This window comes from Sphaerodactylus townsendi, linkage group LG05 (genome assembly GCF_021028975.2).
Source record: "Sphaerodactylus townsendi isolate TG3544 linkage group LG05, MPM_Stown_v2.3, whole genome shotgun sequence".
NCBI lineage: Eukaryota > Metazoa > Chordata > Lepidosauria > Squamata > Sphaerodactylidae > Sphaerodactylus > Sphaerodactylus townsendi.
In genome coordinates, this window is record NC_059429.1 from 52,837,943 (window position 1) to 52,856,872 (window position 18,930).

General features: G+C 42.5%; 1 protein-coding gene across 8 annotated transcripts in view; it reads right to left on the minus strand.

Annotated features, from left to right (window-relative positions):
- MIGA1 (mitoguardin 1) overlaps window positions 1-18,930 on the minus strand; it is a 62,852-nt gene that overhangs the window by 32,620 nt on the left and 11,302 nt on the right. For all 8 annotated transcript variants that reach the window (XM_048496867.1, XM_048496864.1, XM_048496863.1 and 5 more), the window contains 2 exons: window positions 16,468-16,604; window positions 11,746-11,869 (listed from right to left, as the gene is read on the minus strand). In XM_048496867.1, the coding sequence (XP_048352824.1) occupies window positions 11,746-11,869; window positions 16,468-16,604 (261 nt within the window). The remainder of the gene's footprint in view (window positions 1-11,745; window positions 11,870-16,467; window positions 16,605-18,930) is intronic.

The window sequence follows — 18,930 nt, forward strand, 5'->3', positions numbered from 1 at the left end:
TAGGAAATATGCTTATTTGAAGAAACCCTTCTGTTACTTGTATGCCATTCAAGGATAGTATCACCTATGGAAAAGCACCTTTAAAACATTTGAAAAAACTGTTCAATCTTCTCTTTATCATTTTTACTGCAATCAAAACAGTCAGGCAAATCATTGTTTCCAACCCACCTGTTCCCAACAGCCTGCCAGCTTTTTGCCAAAGCATCACACTGGGCACTGTGCCAGCCGAGCTTTGTGTGCTGCCCTGGTCCTCTCTGCTGAGAACTGGGGAAAAAATCTCCCTCTCAGGGGAGAAACAGTCAGATGCCATCTCCCGCATCTGACTTGGTGGCAATGCTGGTGTGGGGGAGGAATGGGGTGGGGTGGGGAAATAGGACGGAAGGGACCTGGTTTCCCCCAAGACCCCCACACCAAACAGGACTCACAAGAAAAAACAACAACACCAAAGACTCACTGTACAATACAAAGGGAAAAGGAAGAAAGGAGAAGAAGGAATTCTGGTAGCTGAGCTCGAACAGAATGCTGCACTCCCTGCTGAGGCAGGAACAATACTGAGGATTAAGGGTAACACCTACTCAGACCACAGGAAGTGACAAAATTAATTAGTCCTGCCTCCCTGAGATCCTGTTGGGAAACACCCAGAAAAGATGTTCGCCTCCTCCAGTAGAACCACAGATTTCAGCTGGCTCCTTCAAGGTGTTCAAACTCTTTGGTAGAGCAGGAAAGTGTGAAAATTATTAAGAAGCTGTTTTAAAACGTCTGGTACCTATTCCATCAAGATGCCTGATGGAAATGTTCCATACTTCATCTGGGAATCAAATACTTAGCCACATTTGAATTTCCATCTTACCTTAATATGATAACAATATCTAAATTAAAACAATCATATATGATTGTGTGCTGCAATATACCACCTACAGCACACATGAAGGAGCACTTTGCTAGGATTTTTGTGATAGACCAATGGTTGATTGTTTTTAGTGCATATTTTATTTTATTGTTCCAAACACACTGTTGCCAGGGAGAAATTTCTTACAAATATTCAGCCACTTCTGATACCTACGCATTAAGATTATTTTTGAGTGACTTGTGTAAAATCTGAATGGTTGATATGGTTAATTTTTTTTCTGCTGTTTTTAATTCTTAAATGTTTTTTCGTGGTACATGGCTTATGGGCTGTTGAACATGAATAAAGGTGGGTTTTTTTAAGACATTGGAAAAAAGTTTGTTCTGCATTTTCACAAGCCTTCCTTCCTAACTGGCTATTTGTAAGCTCATAGAACATTCATGAACACTGCATAAAATGTATTGGAAATTAATATAGCAAGCAACTGCCAAGGCAAACAGAAAGCTGGATCAATTTCAGGGAAGTGGGGGGAGGGTAGGAAGGTGAGGCTTGGGATGAGGAGAAGGTGAAAAGGTGTAGCTTGAGTGGGGGGAGTGGAAAGGTGAGGCTTGGGGAGTGTAGAAAGGTGATGCTTGTGGTGAGGGGGAGAGTGGGAAGGTGATGCTTGGGGGAGGGTGAAAAGGAGTGGCTTAGGGTGGGCAGAGAGTTGAAAGGAAAGACTTCAGGTGGAAGGGAACCAGGAGGTGTTGGAAGGCCGGCGGAACAGTCGGTGCCAAGGCAATACTGCTCTGCCAGTCAACCTTGCTGTTAAGAGTGAGGGGGAGCCAGGATGGTGTTGGTGGGGCTGGTAGAGCAGTGGATGCCAAGGTGCTGCTGCTCCACCAGCCTGGCTGGCTTTGGGGGGATTGGGGGAGGGTGGGGGAGGGTGATGGGGACTCAGAAGAGCCGGGCTTGCTCCTGGGTTGGGGAAAGGCAGGTGGAGGAGTGGATGAAATATCGCCCACCAATGTGCAAGCAGGACTTGTGAGTCCTGCTCACTGATTGGTGGAGGATTCGTTGTCCTGACATTCCATAGCTTAGACCAGGGGTAGGGAACCTGCAGCTCTCCAGATGTTCAGGAACTACAATTCCCATCAGCCCCTACCATCATGGCCAATTGGCCATGCTGACAGAGGCTGATGGGAATTGTAGTTCCTGAACATCTGGAGAGCCGCAGGTTCCCTACCCCTGGCTTAGACAATTATAGGTTGGGATGTGATAAAATATAACAAAAGGGAACAAGAAAATCCATATACAATGTTAATATCATTACTGGTTTGCTCAGATCAATTAAGTTTCACAGCACACTTCAGAAGCAAAGTTCATCTGACAGGAAAACAGCCCTTCTGTAAACGAAAAGAGGGTGATAGTCTTTGTAGACTTTTAAATTAAACTTATGTGATCTTTTCCCCACCTACAAAGAAATGTTTTCATAGGATGCTATAACTCCTTCACGTTTCACATGAATATGCTGGGAGAAGCAAAAGTGTCATCTTTCAAGCCTCTGCTCATCAGCTTATCTATAAGCATGTGATTAATATAGATGACTTCAAGCATGACTGAACTCCATGCCTTTAGAACGACCACATGGTTTGAATTAGACACCAAAAATAAATTCAAACATTAACATAGTTGGGTTTGTAATGATATGTGATTACTCACTTAAATGTTTTAAATGGCCTCATGACATTAAAAAAAACTAAAATGGTTCATGACAACTTAAGTTATAATTTTGGTACATTAGAAACTACTTTAAACCCCAGCCAGAACATTCTCAAATTCATAAAATACAGTTTTTTCTCATTGTCTCTGGCATATGCACAAAGTCCCACCATGGGCTGAGATATTAACAATTCTAATTAGAAAGATAAAGACATGTATTATCCCTTCAACCTTCTCCATGAAATTACAAGCAGAAATGTTTTAAATCTTCATTCTCCATTTAATGGTAAGGGGAGCAATTTTAGCACCTGCATAAAGATGTCAGGAAGGAGAAATAAATTGAGCTCTTCCTGTTATATGTCCTCTCAAAGCTCAATCCCCACCCCCATCCCCAGTTTTTGTACTACCACCCTTTTAAACACTGCAAAGAATCTTTGCAAAAGAATTCTGTGTTTGTGTGTTTTAGAAGCTCCAAATTCCCCTTCAGCTCTGAAATAGATGTCAGGGGACAGGGTTCAAAAGACTATGGTGAGAGGAGCCAACTCTTTGCCTCAAGCTACGAACTTTAAACTATTTCCAGAAAAAATTAATATCACTTCTGGGTGTGTTTATGCTGTTAGGTTAACTTGAAAAGTGCACAAGTAGTTCCATATATTGATCTATAACTTAAATATGTTCACTGAGAACAAGTACTACCCAAGATCTGGAGTTACGAGGTATATAGATGACAAAGCCACCCAGAGATAGGCGAGGAGGTACTCCAACGTGCAATACAATGAGAGGCAATGGTCTCTTGACTCAATTTTCCCAATGAAAGCAACTTAAAGAGAATCAACACCCACATAAGAATAAGAATTGACACTCCAGATTCATTGAGAAGTTGTGTGACAAAATGCTTCCACGTTTCTTGGAAAGTGCCAGATCAATGTCAATTCCAGAAACAGAATGTGACTCTCCAACGTGGTTGCTGAGGAAACCAATGCATAAGCATCAGTACAGCCAACTGAAGAAAATGTATTATCCATGCAACACATTAAAAGGGATGCTAAGTAGGTATCCTCAATAAAACTTCCACAAGTAAAACTTAAACAAGGCATTCCACTAAACCATGGATTTGTATTGTCGAAGGCTTTCACGGCCGGAATCACTTGGGTGCTGTGTGGTTTCCGGGCTGTATGGCCGTGTTCTAGCAGCATTCTCTCCTGACGTTTCGCCTGCATCTAAGAAGATCCTCTGAAGATGCCAGCCACAGATGCAGGCGAAACGTCAGGAGAGAATGCTGCTAGAACACGGCCATACAGCCCGGAAACCACACAGCACCCAAACCATGGATTGTTCAGTGAGTATGATATTATCATACATTATTAAACCATTACCAACTCTGCCAGGTTCCCAAAAAGGTTTGAGTTGGGTATACCTAATACCAAAGCCCAAAGCAAAGAGTATAAACATGGTTATTACATATAACAGGAGCCTGGAAGTATTCCAGTTGTTATTACAGGCTGTGGGCATGGATTCACTGGCTGAAAAACTGGCAAAGGGAGAAGACTGAGGTGGATCTATGGAGGTGTAAGAAACCTCCTTGGCATGAAAAAAAAATCCCACCACCTCAAACTTTCAGAAACCCAAAGGGGAAAAGATTACAGATGTATAGTTCTAGCATCCAATAATAACTTAAAAGCTAGAAGGTAAATATAATAGTTATTTAAACAGAGTTAATTTATAATATAGCAACAGTCTGTCATCATCTAAAAGAGCAAACTCTGACTGTTGAAGTTACAAAGACTCTTGCTATTTCCTTTAATGGAATCATTTGGACAGAAGGTGCAGTCCAACCGAAAAGCAGTGATGTACTACACAAAAAGAAATAGCCCAAAGATGCAATAAAGTTGTCTTTAATAGATCCTTTAATAAATCCTCAATAATTATCCATTCGTGTTCAAGTCTTTACAGAGCTTGTAATCTAGACAGCATTATAGGACACAAATTGTGAGAGCAGTGGGAAACACTTCTCTCTAAAACAAGTATCTACATTTTCCACAATGAAAAGCTGTACAGGTTTCCCATTTTAGCAACCTGATCAAATCAGTAGAATATTAGGCTTAATAAGAGCCTAACTTTATTTTACATCTTATTGATTTATTTGAATATTTATATTGTGCCTTGTGCTGGAAGAGTTGAAAACAGAAAAAATAGTTGAAAACATAAAAAATAAAATCTCAAATACCGGTAAACCCCTCCTCTTTAAAAGATATCTGCAGTTTATATACTATTAAAAGCCCTGACAAATAAAATGGCCTTGAAGGGCCTCCTAAAAATTTCTGGAGATGGTGTCCCTCACTTCCTCAGGGAGGCCATTCCACAAAGTGGGAGTTATAATAGAAAAGGCACAGGTTGTTGCTCATGCACATGTCTCTCCGCTGGGAACTCATTACTCAGACAACATAAGGAAGCATTAGGACATGGTACATAGAAAGAAATGACAGTCAGGTAAGGTTCATGTTATTTAACGGGGCTTTCTCCCAGGAAAGCGTCCTTAGGATTACAGCTTTGGGGTCTTTGCTCATTACATCAGACAACATCATATGTTTTTTCTTGATCACATACATACAATGTGATATGAATATGTCAGTTATGGTATACCAGCATACCATAAGCTATTTCAACTTTTAGGTCGCTAATTTCTTTCTTGGTATTTCTAAGAAAAATCAAAAGCCAATTTAAAAACAAATTCATGTTTACACAAGAAGTCACAATTAAGGGTATCTGAACTCACAAACCACTCCCCCCCCCCATGCTGACTCGGATCAGAAGAGCTGGGTCATCTTGGAGGAGGCACCTACAGACAGAGTTGGCCTGCTGCTGCGGTGCCCATCCAAGCTGCCCCCTTCCCTCCCCAGGCCCTCGGGAGCAGGGCTCAGGAGCGGCTCTGACAGGCACCGAGGCGGCAGGTTGGCTCCTGTCCCACCTGCCACAGCACCCTGTCCCCCGCCTCCCTGCAGGTCGCCTTCTGCCCTTCCCAGGATCTGGGGAGAGCAGAAGGTGGCCTGCAAAGAGGCGGGGGCGGCTCGGGGGGGCTCAGATGGGTGGGCCTGCCACTGCAATGCCCATCTGAGCCACCCCTGCCCCAAGCCCCACCCCCAAGCGCAGGGGGTGTGTGGGTGCCCAGAACAGGTGTTGTCCCCGGGCCCCATTTCCCCCAATACACCTCTGATATGAGGTCTGATCTGAGCCTCCATCTCCATCTCACAATCACACCAGTTGTTCTTTGTCCAGAATGCATCTCAGCACTCCATCTCACAATCACACCATTCTTTTTTAGGTTTAATGTACTGTAGGGTTTAATGTACTGTAGTGCTTTCATATCTCAATACTGTCACTACATTACTGACACTGCATGTCTTTTTGCCAAGTTTCACTCCTCCTCATCACCCAACTGCTGTGTCTGAGCTTATGATGATTCTGCCACAATTCAAAGGATGATCCTCTGAAGATGCCAGCCACAGATGCAGGCGAAACGTCAGGAGAGAATGCTGCTAGAACACGGCCATACAGCCCGGAAACCACACAGCACCCAAGTGATTCCGGCCGTGAAAGCCTTCGACAATACAACCTTATGCAGTCTTCTACCACAACTGCATAAACTCAATGCAATATTTTCTCTGAGACAAATGCAAGCAGCCAGAGTTTGGGGTTTGCCCAAGGTTTGACTTTAAAGAAGGCAAAGGAGAAAGGAGCTCCTTCCAAACATAAAGCCTACACAGTGCCCAGACAATTCACATATTCCAAATATCTCAATTTACTGGTTTTTGTACAGGACAACACAGATATACCAAGAGATCTCTTTGCAAAATAAAGCAGTATGTTCTTAGCACAAGAACAATGTTAACTGTGATTTTATTCAGCACTTAACTGAATGTGTCCAGTGCTTTATACAAAGAAGTTCAGGGTTCATCTCAGTGTATCTCCAGCTATATACCCTATAAACAAGACTGTGGGTTTTATAAAAGGTTATCAGTTAATCTCTGATCCACAGTGTAGGAAAGCGTATTCACCTCAAACAGAAAGTGTTTTAATACAGGCTTGTTATTGCCAAGTCTCCCAGCTGGGGATGTTCTGGCTGGTTTCATTTTGTGCACTAATAACAAAATAATAGCCTCTACTAGCAAATTAACTACTTATAATGATCAAGGTTCTTTAAACAAACTGAATGACATTATCAGTAACTCAAAGCTGAGGAATGTAGCTAAAGTTATTGAAATCTTGGTGTGTATTTAATGGCTATGCCAACAACATAAAACATAACCACAAAATCAAATATAACCCATACAAAAACACAAAAACAAAAACAAAAAACAAGAGTTTACTCCTGGCTCTGAAGCATCTAACATTTGACTCCCCTAAGACGACAAAAACAGCCACTCAAAAAATCTACACATAGAATTAAAGCCAAAACTTCTTGTCACATACTTTTACTACCTAATGGCATTCTTTTATCAGAACAGTGATTTACTTGAAAGATATACAGGAAGAAAGAGTTAACTGCTAAAATCTTAAGACACACTGAAAGACAAGAGTTAATTCAATCCATATAAAATTAGAATTTGCACTCAAGATTGACTGACTGCAGGAAAGAATTAAAAAAGAAACTGACATCCAACAGCTGACACGCAGATAAATGCCAATGGCAATGAATATCAGTGTGATTTCAAGCACCAGAACTGACATCTAAGCCCCTTTCTGTTTACTGACTTACTTTAACAGGTGTTAAGTAAACGTGCCAGAAAACTAGCTAAATTTAACTCATGTGTCATTCCCAAGTACACTCAGAATGTCATCAGAAATAACAGATGGAGCGCTGACCCCTGGTGGCTGCCATATGTCCAGCTCATAAAATGGTTAATAAAAAAGGAATGAAATGTCACCTTTCAGAAGAGCAAAAGTTTCTATGTATACTATTTTAATACATTATGAATTGCTCATTGTGAAAATGATGGTTTGAATCTCATGGAAATTTTCTGTGGATGGAGGCCGGAGTTTTAAAAAATTATTATTCCCCTCCTGCTACATTCATCTCCTCCTATACGCTACTCATGGGAGCCTGTATTCTCCAAGAGCAGCATTTCAAAAGGCATTATGGGCTACAGTGAAGCAGTGAGTGAAAACATCAAGGTCTGTGAACAAAATCCCAACATATATAAATTCCAAACAGATTAATCCCATAAGGAGGACTAAATACACTGGTGGTAAGCATGCCCATTTTTCAGACTGTGGCTGATTTTGCACGTTAAAAATGCTCCGCTGTTGGGATGGGGAATGCCCGGGCGCAATGGGGAATTCCCCACAGCTCCTGGCACTGCAGCGTGTCTGCCACACTGTTGTCCCAGCGGCGCCCTGCAGCAGTGGCTTTGCTACAGGACTTTCCAGAAGTGCAAAGGTTGAGGACCTTTTGGAATGCCCCTCTGTTGCTCCGGTGGCTTCTGCTGCTGTGAAAACTCCTCAGCAGCAGAACAAGGCCATTTTTCCTGCCTCGCTGCTCTGGTCCACCCCTCCAATGAACGGGTGCCCCCCCTTGCAGTGGAATGAAAAATATGGAGGGAGAAACCTTTGAAAACCTTGAAAAATCTTGCAGAAAAGCGGCATGTGAAGGTGCTGCAAACGGAAGAGCAGCAATTCCCTTGCACACGCAAAGAGTTGGGGGGGGGGGGTTGGAGGGATTTTAGACGGGGGGGGGGCAAGGGCACCGATTCCCAACACATGTTTTGTGCAGAGTCATTTAAAACTAAATTGGTGAAAGTGAGTGGGGGGGATTGGGGAGGGAGATTCAGCCAATCAGAACACAGGAAATGGAGGTTGCCCATGCATGCGTAGAAGACATTGCCAAAGTGTGATGCAAGTGGAGGAGAGCCAGGGAGTAGTGCAAAGTCAACAGCAAGGTTAAAAGCACAGTGGCAGATGCGCTCCCGGATATAGCATGGGGCATTTTTATTGTGCAAAATCAGCCTTCCAGAGGCAGCTCATGGAGAAAAGGTCTTGTCCTTCCAGCTTTAACACTGGCAAAATGAGTTGTCTCAATCAAACATGGCAGTTGTTTAACTCAATCCCTGATGATCTATTAAGATCTAGGGGTACATGGAATGATCTGGGGGACTGGATCTACCAAATGGATGCAGTAATGGATAGAAGTGCAATCTCTCAATCAAAAGTTGCCCCTTTATTCAAATATTTCAAAAAGGACCATCATAGAACTTCATAATTAGTGAATTTGACAACCTTAAAGTTATGGACAGCATTCACTTATTTGAAGTTCCAAATGTTGTTGTCTTCCATCATTAACACTGGTAAAATGAGATGTCTCAACCAGGAATGACAGTTGTTTTAAATTATTTTAAAATGCATGAGCACTTCTGATAAACAAATACTGTCAAAAAACCTGCTTTGTGTTAGGAACAGTATTTTTCACCAGTTAACTTGTGGGACATACCATTGATTGGTGGCTAGTTTCTCTCAAATGACTCCCCTGACATGAATCAGTTAAATTAATATGAGATACTTTTAGTCAACTAACCACAATGCTGCCCCCTGCTGCTCTTAAAATTTTTGCAAGTAAAATACTTTAGAGTTTGTTTTAAGGACTATTACAACTACTAATAGGAAAACAGCAATAATAAACATTTCTAAAGTGCTCTGGAAGTTGCAGTAATTCATGTGCATTGTCTAAATAACCCTTACAAAAAAATCTTCTAAAATATGCCATGTTCATATTGCAGATGCTAGAAAAAGCCGATTGTTCCCCCCAGGAGTCCCTATTCGTTCTGCCAAAAGGCTGCACTGGGTCTCAGGGGAACTGTCATGCATGATGGGGATATGCAGTCAGAAAGAGATTTGGGCAAGATTATTCCTCTTCCATCATGCACCAGTGGAAAGCATGTGCAATTCGGTCAAAGGTGCTGAAGTCAAGAGAGATACTTCTAATGGGCTTATGACTTTGAAGGATGGATTTCCTGGCTCACAATCTTATCTTCCACACAATCAGACAAGAGCCATTGTGGTTTAGTGGTTAGACTAGGACCTGAGAGGCCAAAGTTCAACTCCCACTCTGTCTCTGAAGTTTGTTGCGTGACCTCATGCCAGTCACACTACCTCAACCTAAATTTCCTTGCAAACAAGAAGAGAGGAGAACAATATTGTAACTTGCTTGGTGCTTCCATTAAAAAGAATGGTGGGGTATAAATATAAGTAAGTAAAAACGACACCAGTAACATGGAAGCTCATGCTACAGTTAGACTAGACAGCACAGCATTCAATTTTCTTTGTATCAAGGCTTCATATTTGTCTATGGATACCATAAAAGGTATAATAATTTGCTTATTGAAGTTAGGCCCATTAAAATTATCTGTATACATAAATACTAGCCTATATTTTTCTGGGCATAGCACTGCACAACCTTGTTTTTACAAATGTTACAGAATGGCACTTTGCAGACTCGCAGCCCAATCCAGAGCTGAAGGTAGAGACAGGCAATCCAAAACAACACACACACACACACACCAGAAATCTCCCAATAAGGGAGAATAGAGATGTGTCACAAAAATCATGGTGTATCTCTGCTGGCGAGTCCGCCAGCAAGTCTGCCGGCGAACATGGCCTGTATGGGCATTGGAGGCCAACTAAGGTTGGCTTCGTCTCCCCACTCCACCCAGAACGCTCCCAGCAATGCCTGGGTGATGGAGAATGCGTCTGAGTTGACTGCCGTGAGCCACGCAATGCCCCTCCACCAGTGAATCTGTCCCTTGTGCCAGCAGGATGGGAATTCATCTGCCGCAGGGGTGCGCAGACTTCAGAGGTGGATTTGCCGCACCCACCTCCTGCCTGGACTGGGCTGCCCATCTCCTGTAAATTGCAAAATGGTAGAATCTTTTCAACATGTATTAGATGGAGGGACTTCATGGAACAAATTATTATTACCACAGTGAAATACTATTGTCACACAGAAGTACATCCAAAACTAAATGTGCAAACTTCATTGAAGCCAAATCAGCCCTGGAAGCTAATATTGCCATCATACATACTCCTAAAAAACAAGCCAACTACTGTCTATAATAAATAAGTACCATCCCATTCATTTCTTTGTTCTGTAGTTATTTTCCATATCCCTCAGACTACAGAGCAGTGGTATAAATATCCAGGCAAGTCATACCTTATTTTACTACATTTTACATCTCATAAGAACCTTCTGTCTTTCTTCTCTGCTTTCTCATCTTGAACAGCATTACTATGCTTTCTGTCAAAAACAGAGGGGTGCTTGCCCAGCATTTAACTTCAGACTTAAAATTTGCCTCAGCAAATTAAATGAATGCTGAAGTTGATTAGAAACTGTGAAGAACATTATGACTCAATATGCAAATTCTGAAAGCAAACATCTTCACTATCACTCACCAGCCCCTTCCACACGGGTCAATAAACATGAGCATAGGACCCTAAATAACCTGTTTTGGGGGGGCGGACTTCACACAGATCCTGCCCCCTGAACGAATCTGCCCTGTGTTATTTCCTCAACCGGGTTTTTTGAAAATCGCTACAGAAGAGTTCCTTTTCAAAAATCCCGGGTTGGTGCTGCTCCTGAGCGAACGGCCAGGGAGCAGGCAAGTTATTAGCTTCCCTTCCACCCCCTCCTCCATGGTGTGGGAGAAACTGCCCACCATTGCCTGGCTGTTATGGGGAGGCCCCTTTTCCTTTTAAAATTTTTTTGCAGCTTGCATCTGCATAGCTACACACATGCACAGGGTTGTATTGTGGGACATCAGCATGGCTGTGAGGATTCATTTGTGCATGTCTGCATAGCTACGCAAGTGTGGGAAGTAATTTTTTTTTAAGGGACACAGCTCCACGTGAAGGCGTGGCAGCAACCCGGATTGTTTCCTTGGGCTCCAATCACTGGCTGCATGGATGCATCTGAACACGAAAACGGATTCCTTTATCACAACTGCAACCTGTTATACAGTTGCTGTACAGAAGTGGCCAGTGAAAACTAAACCAGCTATGCCAAACTTGTCCCTCTGTGCAGAAGGAAATCAAAATATGAGTTTTATCTTATCATCCTGTCACTATTAGACACATATCTTCTCCCTATCTGTGGTCAAGAATGACCGAATATGTTGTCAAGAAAAATGCAGATGTAAAACAGAAACACTCACCAACATCATTAGCAAAGGAAGCTGGGTCAGATGCCCCAAGGGAGGTTTCAAATTCTTCCTGAAGACGATAAGCTCTCTGAAGCAAGGATTCAAGCTTATGAATGAACTCAGCACTAATGATGTCCTGCAGATAGAAACTACAACATGTAAGTGGATTCCTTCACAATTTTAAAGCAGCTAGTAGACATTCTGGGACGTATAAGGATCAACAAGGGTTACTTCAGTTATTAATTATTTATATGGTGCCACATGCAAGAATAGTAGCATACAGGACTCATATACAGATCAAGTCAAAATACATGTAAATGTAATGCTGAAGCTGAAACACAGCAACTAAAGAACAGGAAAATTACAAATATCGACATGCTTATTTTAGAAGATCTCTTACTAAACCGAAAGGTGTGGTTTACTTCCAAGTAAATATTGTTAGCATGGGGCACATTAAAAAAGATGAAAACAATCTGACAGCAAGTATCAGGATATATGAATTTATATCTATATATATAAAAAGCAAACCATCCGTTTGTGAGTCGTGCTCTAACTCCGAAACCACTGGACGGATTGCTTTCAAATTTTCACTCAACGTGCCTTTCCAATGTGGGCAGGTTTTTGGATATTCACATTGATGAAATTCAATACCTGAGCCAGGTAAAACGGCTTTTTCCTGGCGTATCAGGCCATGAAGCTGGTTGTGTTTAACTGTCACCCTTAGAACGCATACCTGTGGCCTGAGGGGTTGGTATGCCCTTACAATGTTTGCGTAGATGGCCAGAGATGAGCATTGAAAACAGTAAATAGGTAATACTGTTAGGTAATACGAGTGGAAGTGAAACACATACACACTTTGCCGTGTGAGACGTCAGGTGGGGTTCCCCCCCGCTCACACACAGGTAACTTTCACTCTCTGTGCCTCACCCACTGCTACCAACAATACACATCCAGCTCATCCTTACACACCTCACTCTGCCCTCCCCTCACATCCAACCACCACTTACCCACTTCCTCACCCATATTTGCCACAGCTCACTTTTACTAAAAGCGAGTTGGAGTTTGCCTTTTTCTTCTAAGAAAATCCACGGGTAGGGGCAGACCAACACTACTGGCTCCGCTTCTTTTGCATGTGGCGCTTTAAGAACCCAGGGAGCTGGCCTCGATCTGAGTGCCTCACCACCATGTCTCTGCTGCCTGACCAGGATAGCCTCCTTGCCCCAGTTCTGCCTTACCCTAGCCAGGACTGTGCGTGTCAACCAGCCTCATGGACAGCGGGATTCGCACTCTGGATAGTTCCGTTGTGGAATGGAAAGGGTTACATTATACTAAAAAAAAAAGATTACCATATTTGACGTTTGCTCTCCGTGATTCAGTCCAAGAAAGCCTAGGATTTAGTCCAAATCAGTTATTGTTTGGTAGAGATATCAGAGGTCCTTTGGGCTTAGCTAGAGCAAATTGGGAAGGCTTTACTGACAACTCTTGTCCCAAAGGATGTAAATGCATATTTCTGTAGGCTGCAAAAGAACTCTTGCAGGAAGTAAGGACAGCTGCAGCAGAGAATTTGAAGCAGGCTCAGCAAAAAGCAAAAGACCTACTTTGATGTTAAAGGCTAGACCACGAAAGGCTTTGCAGTGGGTAATAAAGTTTTATTACTGTCAGTGGATAGAGAGGCCTGTTAAGTTGGATGTGGCTTAATGAAGGGACCTTATGTGATAATACAGGTTTTACCCAATGACAATTATGTAAATTCAAAGAAGATGATGGGCAGAGAACTTTGTGCATGCGAATAGAGTTGAAACCGGTGATTGTGAGAGAGATCTGAATTGACTTTTCCAGGTACTAAGTTGACACTAACTTGCCATGAGATGAGTTTGTGGAATGGAATTTTGAGGAGGTTGTTCTGATGTGAGTAAAAGTTCGAATTTCAGATGGTTTATCAAGAAGGAGGCAATGTAAGCAAGTTAGACATTTGTTAAAGGACTTTGAATTGTTGTTTACTGAACAGCCCGGCTTCTGACTCACCTGATTTCCCACCACATTGACACACTGGAAGTGTCGCGACCTAATAAAACCACACCATACCCTACATGCTAACAATCGTATGAAAGAAGTTGTGGAGAAGGAGGTTAAAACAAATGTTGAAGTGGGATATTATTGAGCCTAAGTAACAGTGCATGGGGAGACACCCATAGTACTTAGTGAAGAGAGAAAAAGCAAGTGTCTGACGGGTTGACCCTCCTGAATTCCAGACTGTGTGTAGACTTTAGAAAGGTTAATCCTAATGACAACTCTTGATCCTTATCCCACACACCCGTTTGGAGGAATTGGTGGAAAGATTAGCTAGTGCTAAGTTTATAAGCACCTTATGGACTGTTCAAAGGGGTATTGGCAAATTCCCCTAACTAAAGAAGCCCCTCTGAGAAAACAGCCTTTGTATGCGGGCTTGGAGGCATTTTCAATTTAAAGAGAATGCCTTTTTTAGGTTAAACGGAGCTTCCAAAACCTTCCAGAGGTTGATTGATAAGGTTCTCTACTGGAGTTAGATTATGCCTTTGGTTATCAGGATGATACTTAGCCATCATGTCTGATTCCTGGGAGACCCACATTTAGGAAACATACATCACTGAATATGGTTTTGCAGAAGGTTCAGGAAGCTGGGTTAATCCTTTGAGGGAACCTGATAAGTGTCAATTTGGTGGAAGGAGGTGATATTACCTTGGTCACTGTGTCGGCAACGGTCCAAATTAAACTCTCTTGAAGCTAAAGGTTGCCAGTATTAAGAATTGGCCTATTCCAAACCACAAAAGGATATTCCAGTCCTTTTTAGGATTAGTTGGGTTTTTATAGAAAAGTTCATACCTCAACTAAGTGAACTAAGCTACACCATTATCCAGACTCTATGTAAAAGCGAAGCTCCATTTTAAAAGTTGTTTGGAGGCGTATTAAGATGTCAAACTGCTTTGACGTGAGGGTAAAAAGGGCTGCTGTTGTAAATGCTCCAGTATTAGTTGCTCCCTGATTTTAACAAACCATTTGAAGTGTATACTGATGCTTGGCGGAACGAAGGTTTAGGTGCTACATTAGTTCAGAGAAAGTGAAGACCGAATTGATGCATCCAATAGTTTTTCCTTAGTAGAAAGCTGTTACCTAGAGAATGTGCATACTCAACGATCGAGAAGGAATGCCTCGCTTCATTTTGTGGGCAATCAAAAAATTACATCCTTACCTTAATAGGGTCTAAGTTTATTGTAAAGATCTGACCATAATCCTTTGGCCTTTTTAGAGCAAGAGATGAAAAACAGTAATGCTCGTATTTTGAGATGGTCCTTAGCCCTACAAGATTATGAATTTGAGATTCGACATGTAAAGGGTAAGGACAATATTATTGCTGATGCACTAAGTCGTCAGGGTAATGGTTAATTATATATAATTGCCTGTATGATATGATTGGATCTAACTGAAATTTTGAGACATTTAGCCCCTAAATTTCAGCTGAAAAGGGGCATGTGAAGAGTTCAAGGAACATTCTGAAAGGTGTCAGTTGGAGGATGTGGCTCAAGAACACAGGAAGAGGGCAGTTAGTGAGTGAGGGTTTAACTGGAAGCTGAAGCCCAGTTCGCTTTTTTTTTTTCCAGAAGTTTTCTTTTGTTAATTCGTTAGAGCAACTTGTAAGCTTGCCTGTTATATGTAATAAACTACAAAAAAGAAGAAGTTTCTATGAGTGTATTGAATCAATAAGCAATTCAAGTAGAAGGGGACTGTGGAGTCTTCCTTGACACCTAGCCAGGACTGTGCGTGTCAACCAGCCTCATGGACAGCGGGATTCGCACTCTGGATAGTTCCGTTGTGGAATGGAAAGGGTTACATTATACTAAAAAAAAAAGATACCACCATACAACAATGTGAATTGAAAACGGAAAGGAGGATTCCATTTGACCACCCCAAAAGGCTATGCTGCAGATCACTGGACCTGCATGGACATCTGTGTGGGTTGCGGGCTGTGATGAGAAGGACAACTGCCACAGCACTTCGTGGCTGGGCCCTGCTAGTTGCTTATAAATATGGTTATCCATCTGAACTATCAGCATTGCCTATAGCACCAGCACCACAGAACACCAGCTAACCAGCAGGATTGGCAGTCTCTTAGGGGCCCTAACAGAAAAATAAAAAGTCATGGGGTTGGACTGCATAAGTTTGAGTCTGTATAACTTCTACCAATCTTGATGTTCCTTCCATCTATGTTAAATACATAAATCCCTGTTGATATTTTAAGTACCCTTTGGGGAAAAAGTAAAATACACTGGAAGTGGGCATGGAGGGCAGTAGGTTTGTTTTAACACTGTATTTCTTCCTTTTGCTTACTGGTAATTCCCTCCTTGTTTGAGGAACTGGAAAGCAGTGGGCTTGGAAGACACCAATATTTTCTCTCCTTCACTAGCACCTTTTCATTAACCAGCCTGGGCCCAATGGGATGTGAAAGGGGAAAGTGGGGTTACACAAGAAAGCCAAAAGATAAGCAGCTAAAACATTTAAGACCATTTTATCAAAATTCTGGTTTAATGGTAATACAATGTCATTTAAATGCTGAAGGAAGAACTGCAATAAAAATATTGTTCTATAAGTAGAATACTTGAATAATTTTAGCTTCTTCACTGTATGCTAAATACACTGTGGAAATTATATAGAAACAGTGCAGAATTATTCAATGCAACTGTTTTGTTATTTACTCACATCTACACTTTCCTCTGCAATAGCATCACCTGCTCCAAGTTTGATGGAGCTGCAGTTTGCTTCATCTTCAACATGTCTGTTTCGAAAAGCAAGTGCCTGTTCCCATCGCCGAAGTGCCTCTTCAAAAAGTTCCATTCCTGGAAGAAATTTTATAAATGTCCTGTGCTGTCAAGTTTTCAATTTGTCTAACCTTTTATTTTGCTTCTGGGATTACTTACTTGAGCCATTTGGAGCTACTTATTTATTTATTTATTTATTTATTTATTTATTTATTTATTTATTTATTTATAATTGGTTTTATATACCGCCCCTCCCCCGAAGGGCTCTGGGCGGTGAACAACACAATAAAACAATAGTTACAATAAAAACCCCATTAAAACAACAATCAATAATATTATATTGGCATCCAATCATAAAAACAGAACTTCATAGATCCACCCTGGAAAATAAAACAGAGAAGCAGAGAACCCAGAATGTAAAGAAAGGGAGGGGGAAAGGGGAGGGGGCTTCAGCGGCCGGCCCCTCCAAACGCCCGGTGGAACAATTCAGTTTTACAGGCCCTGCGGAACTCTCCAAGATCCCGCAGGGCCTGGATAGTTGGTGGTAGCGTGTTCCACCAGGCAGGGGCCAGGGCTGTAAAAGCCCTGGCCCGGGTAGAGGCCAGCCGCATCATCGCGGGGCCAAGGACCACCGGTAAATTGGCCTCTAACAAACGTAGAGGCCGTGTAGGGACATATGGGGTAAGACGGTCCCGAAGGTAGGCTTAGTAGGCTCTTTTCTGTAGCACACCTGTTCTCTAGATGTGGGTGGGGTAGCTCAAAAGGGACTGTGCCATGTTCTAAGAGACTGGTCTTGATGGGTTTGATCCCTGCAAATTCAGGAAGTCTAACTAGAAATCTTCCATAATTGTTTTAATTTTCAAATTAAAAATGGTAAAAGAAGTAACCAGGGTTGTAATGTAGAGAATGGCAAACCACCTCTGAATGTCTCTTGCCTTGAAAATTCTACCAGGGGTTGCCGTAAATCAGATGTGACTTGTTGGCCAAAAAAAGTAAACAGATGTTTTATATAACTGATACCTTAAGATTCCTAGTAAAGGCATAGGTAATTGTGAAGGACAGCTGAATAATAAAGAGTTGTATTAGTCATAGAACCTCAAGAGACAGGAGGTTCGAAAAGAAAAAATCCCCTGAGAATTTTACAGTTGGTAGAAACTGACAGTTGAAAACTGACAGTTGAGTTTGGTGAGTGAGAGAAACAGAGTTGTGTAGCATCAAGAAGGATCCTGTGTGTGAGGAAACTGATTTGAGTGTTTTTCCTAAGGGAAATAGCTCCTAATTAAAAGGGATGATCCCTAACTAGTTATTAGGAAGAAAACTGGGGAAAATGTGTTTGTTCCTGACTTGACTACATTGTTTCAAGAAGCTTAAATTTGCTTCCACTTAACAATGACTGCTTCCACTTAAATCTGCTTCCACTTAACAATGACTTTATATCAGATATACCAAAAGTATCAACACCTGTCTGTAAAATATACCAAATACCTTGATTACAAAATATCTATTGTTTATTAATATTCTAAATTTCCTTATTCCTGTTATTGTTTTACATGCTAAATTTCTTTTCTGAAATCTTCCTGTAAGCCTGACTTAACCATTTCCCACCCAAAGACAAATAGAACAGTTTTTGAATTTTTATTCCATTAAGCCCTTCTTGTGCCCTATTGTAATATAAAGAAACTAGCAGCAAAAGCCCATTGCGGGGTGAGGGGATGTAATGGGCTCTAGAAAGCATTCCCCCCCACCACAGTGGGCTGAAGTGTTAAGGCCCTTCCCCTCTCAGGGCACTTATCTTTGCTGCTGGAAGGGAAGGAAGGATATGCTGGGACTTCTGCCTATGAGGAGCAGGAGGGAATGTGGGGGGTCTGCTGGGGCTTCTGTGGCCTGGCGCTGCTTCTGGGGGTTGGAGGGGAAGGTGGGGGGTCTGATGGGCCTTCTGTGGTCTGGCGCTGCTTCTGAGGGCAGGAGAGGGGCAGGAGGGGAAGGCAGGGGGCTCTGCAGGCATTCTGCAGCCTGGTACTGCTTGTATGGGGCAGGAGGGGAAAGTGGGGGTCTGCCGGGCCTTCTGCAGCCCAGCTCAGCTTTGGGGGGGCAGAGGGGAAAGCAGGGGGGTCTGCTGGTCTTCTGCGACCTGGCACTGCCTGTAGGGGGAAGGTGGGGGGGGGTCTGCTGGGCCTTCTGTGGCCTGACTCTGCTTCAGGGGGCGGGAGGGGAAGTTGGGGGGCTGCCATCCTTCTGCGGCCCAGCACTGCTTGGGGGGAGGGGAAGAAAGAGGGTGTAGAGGGGGCTTCTGAGGGCCAGGGGAAAAGGGACACCAAGGCTCGCTGTCCTGCAGGCAAGGAAGAACTCAAATGTCCTGACAGCGACCCCTGCACCAATGGCAGAGCAGGACTCATGAGTCTTG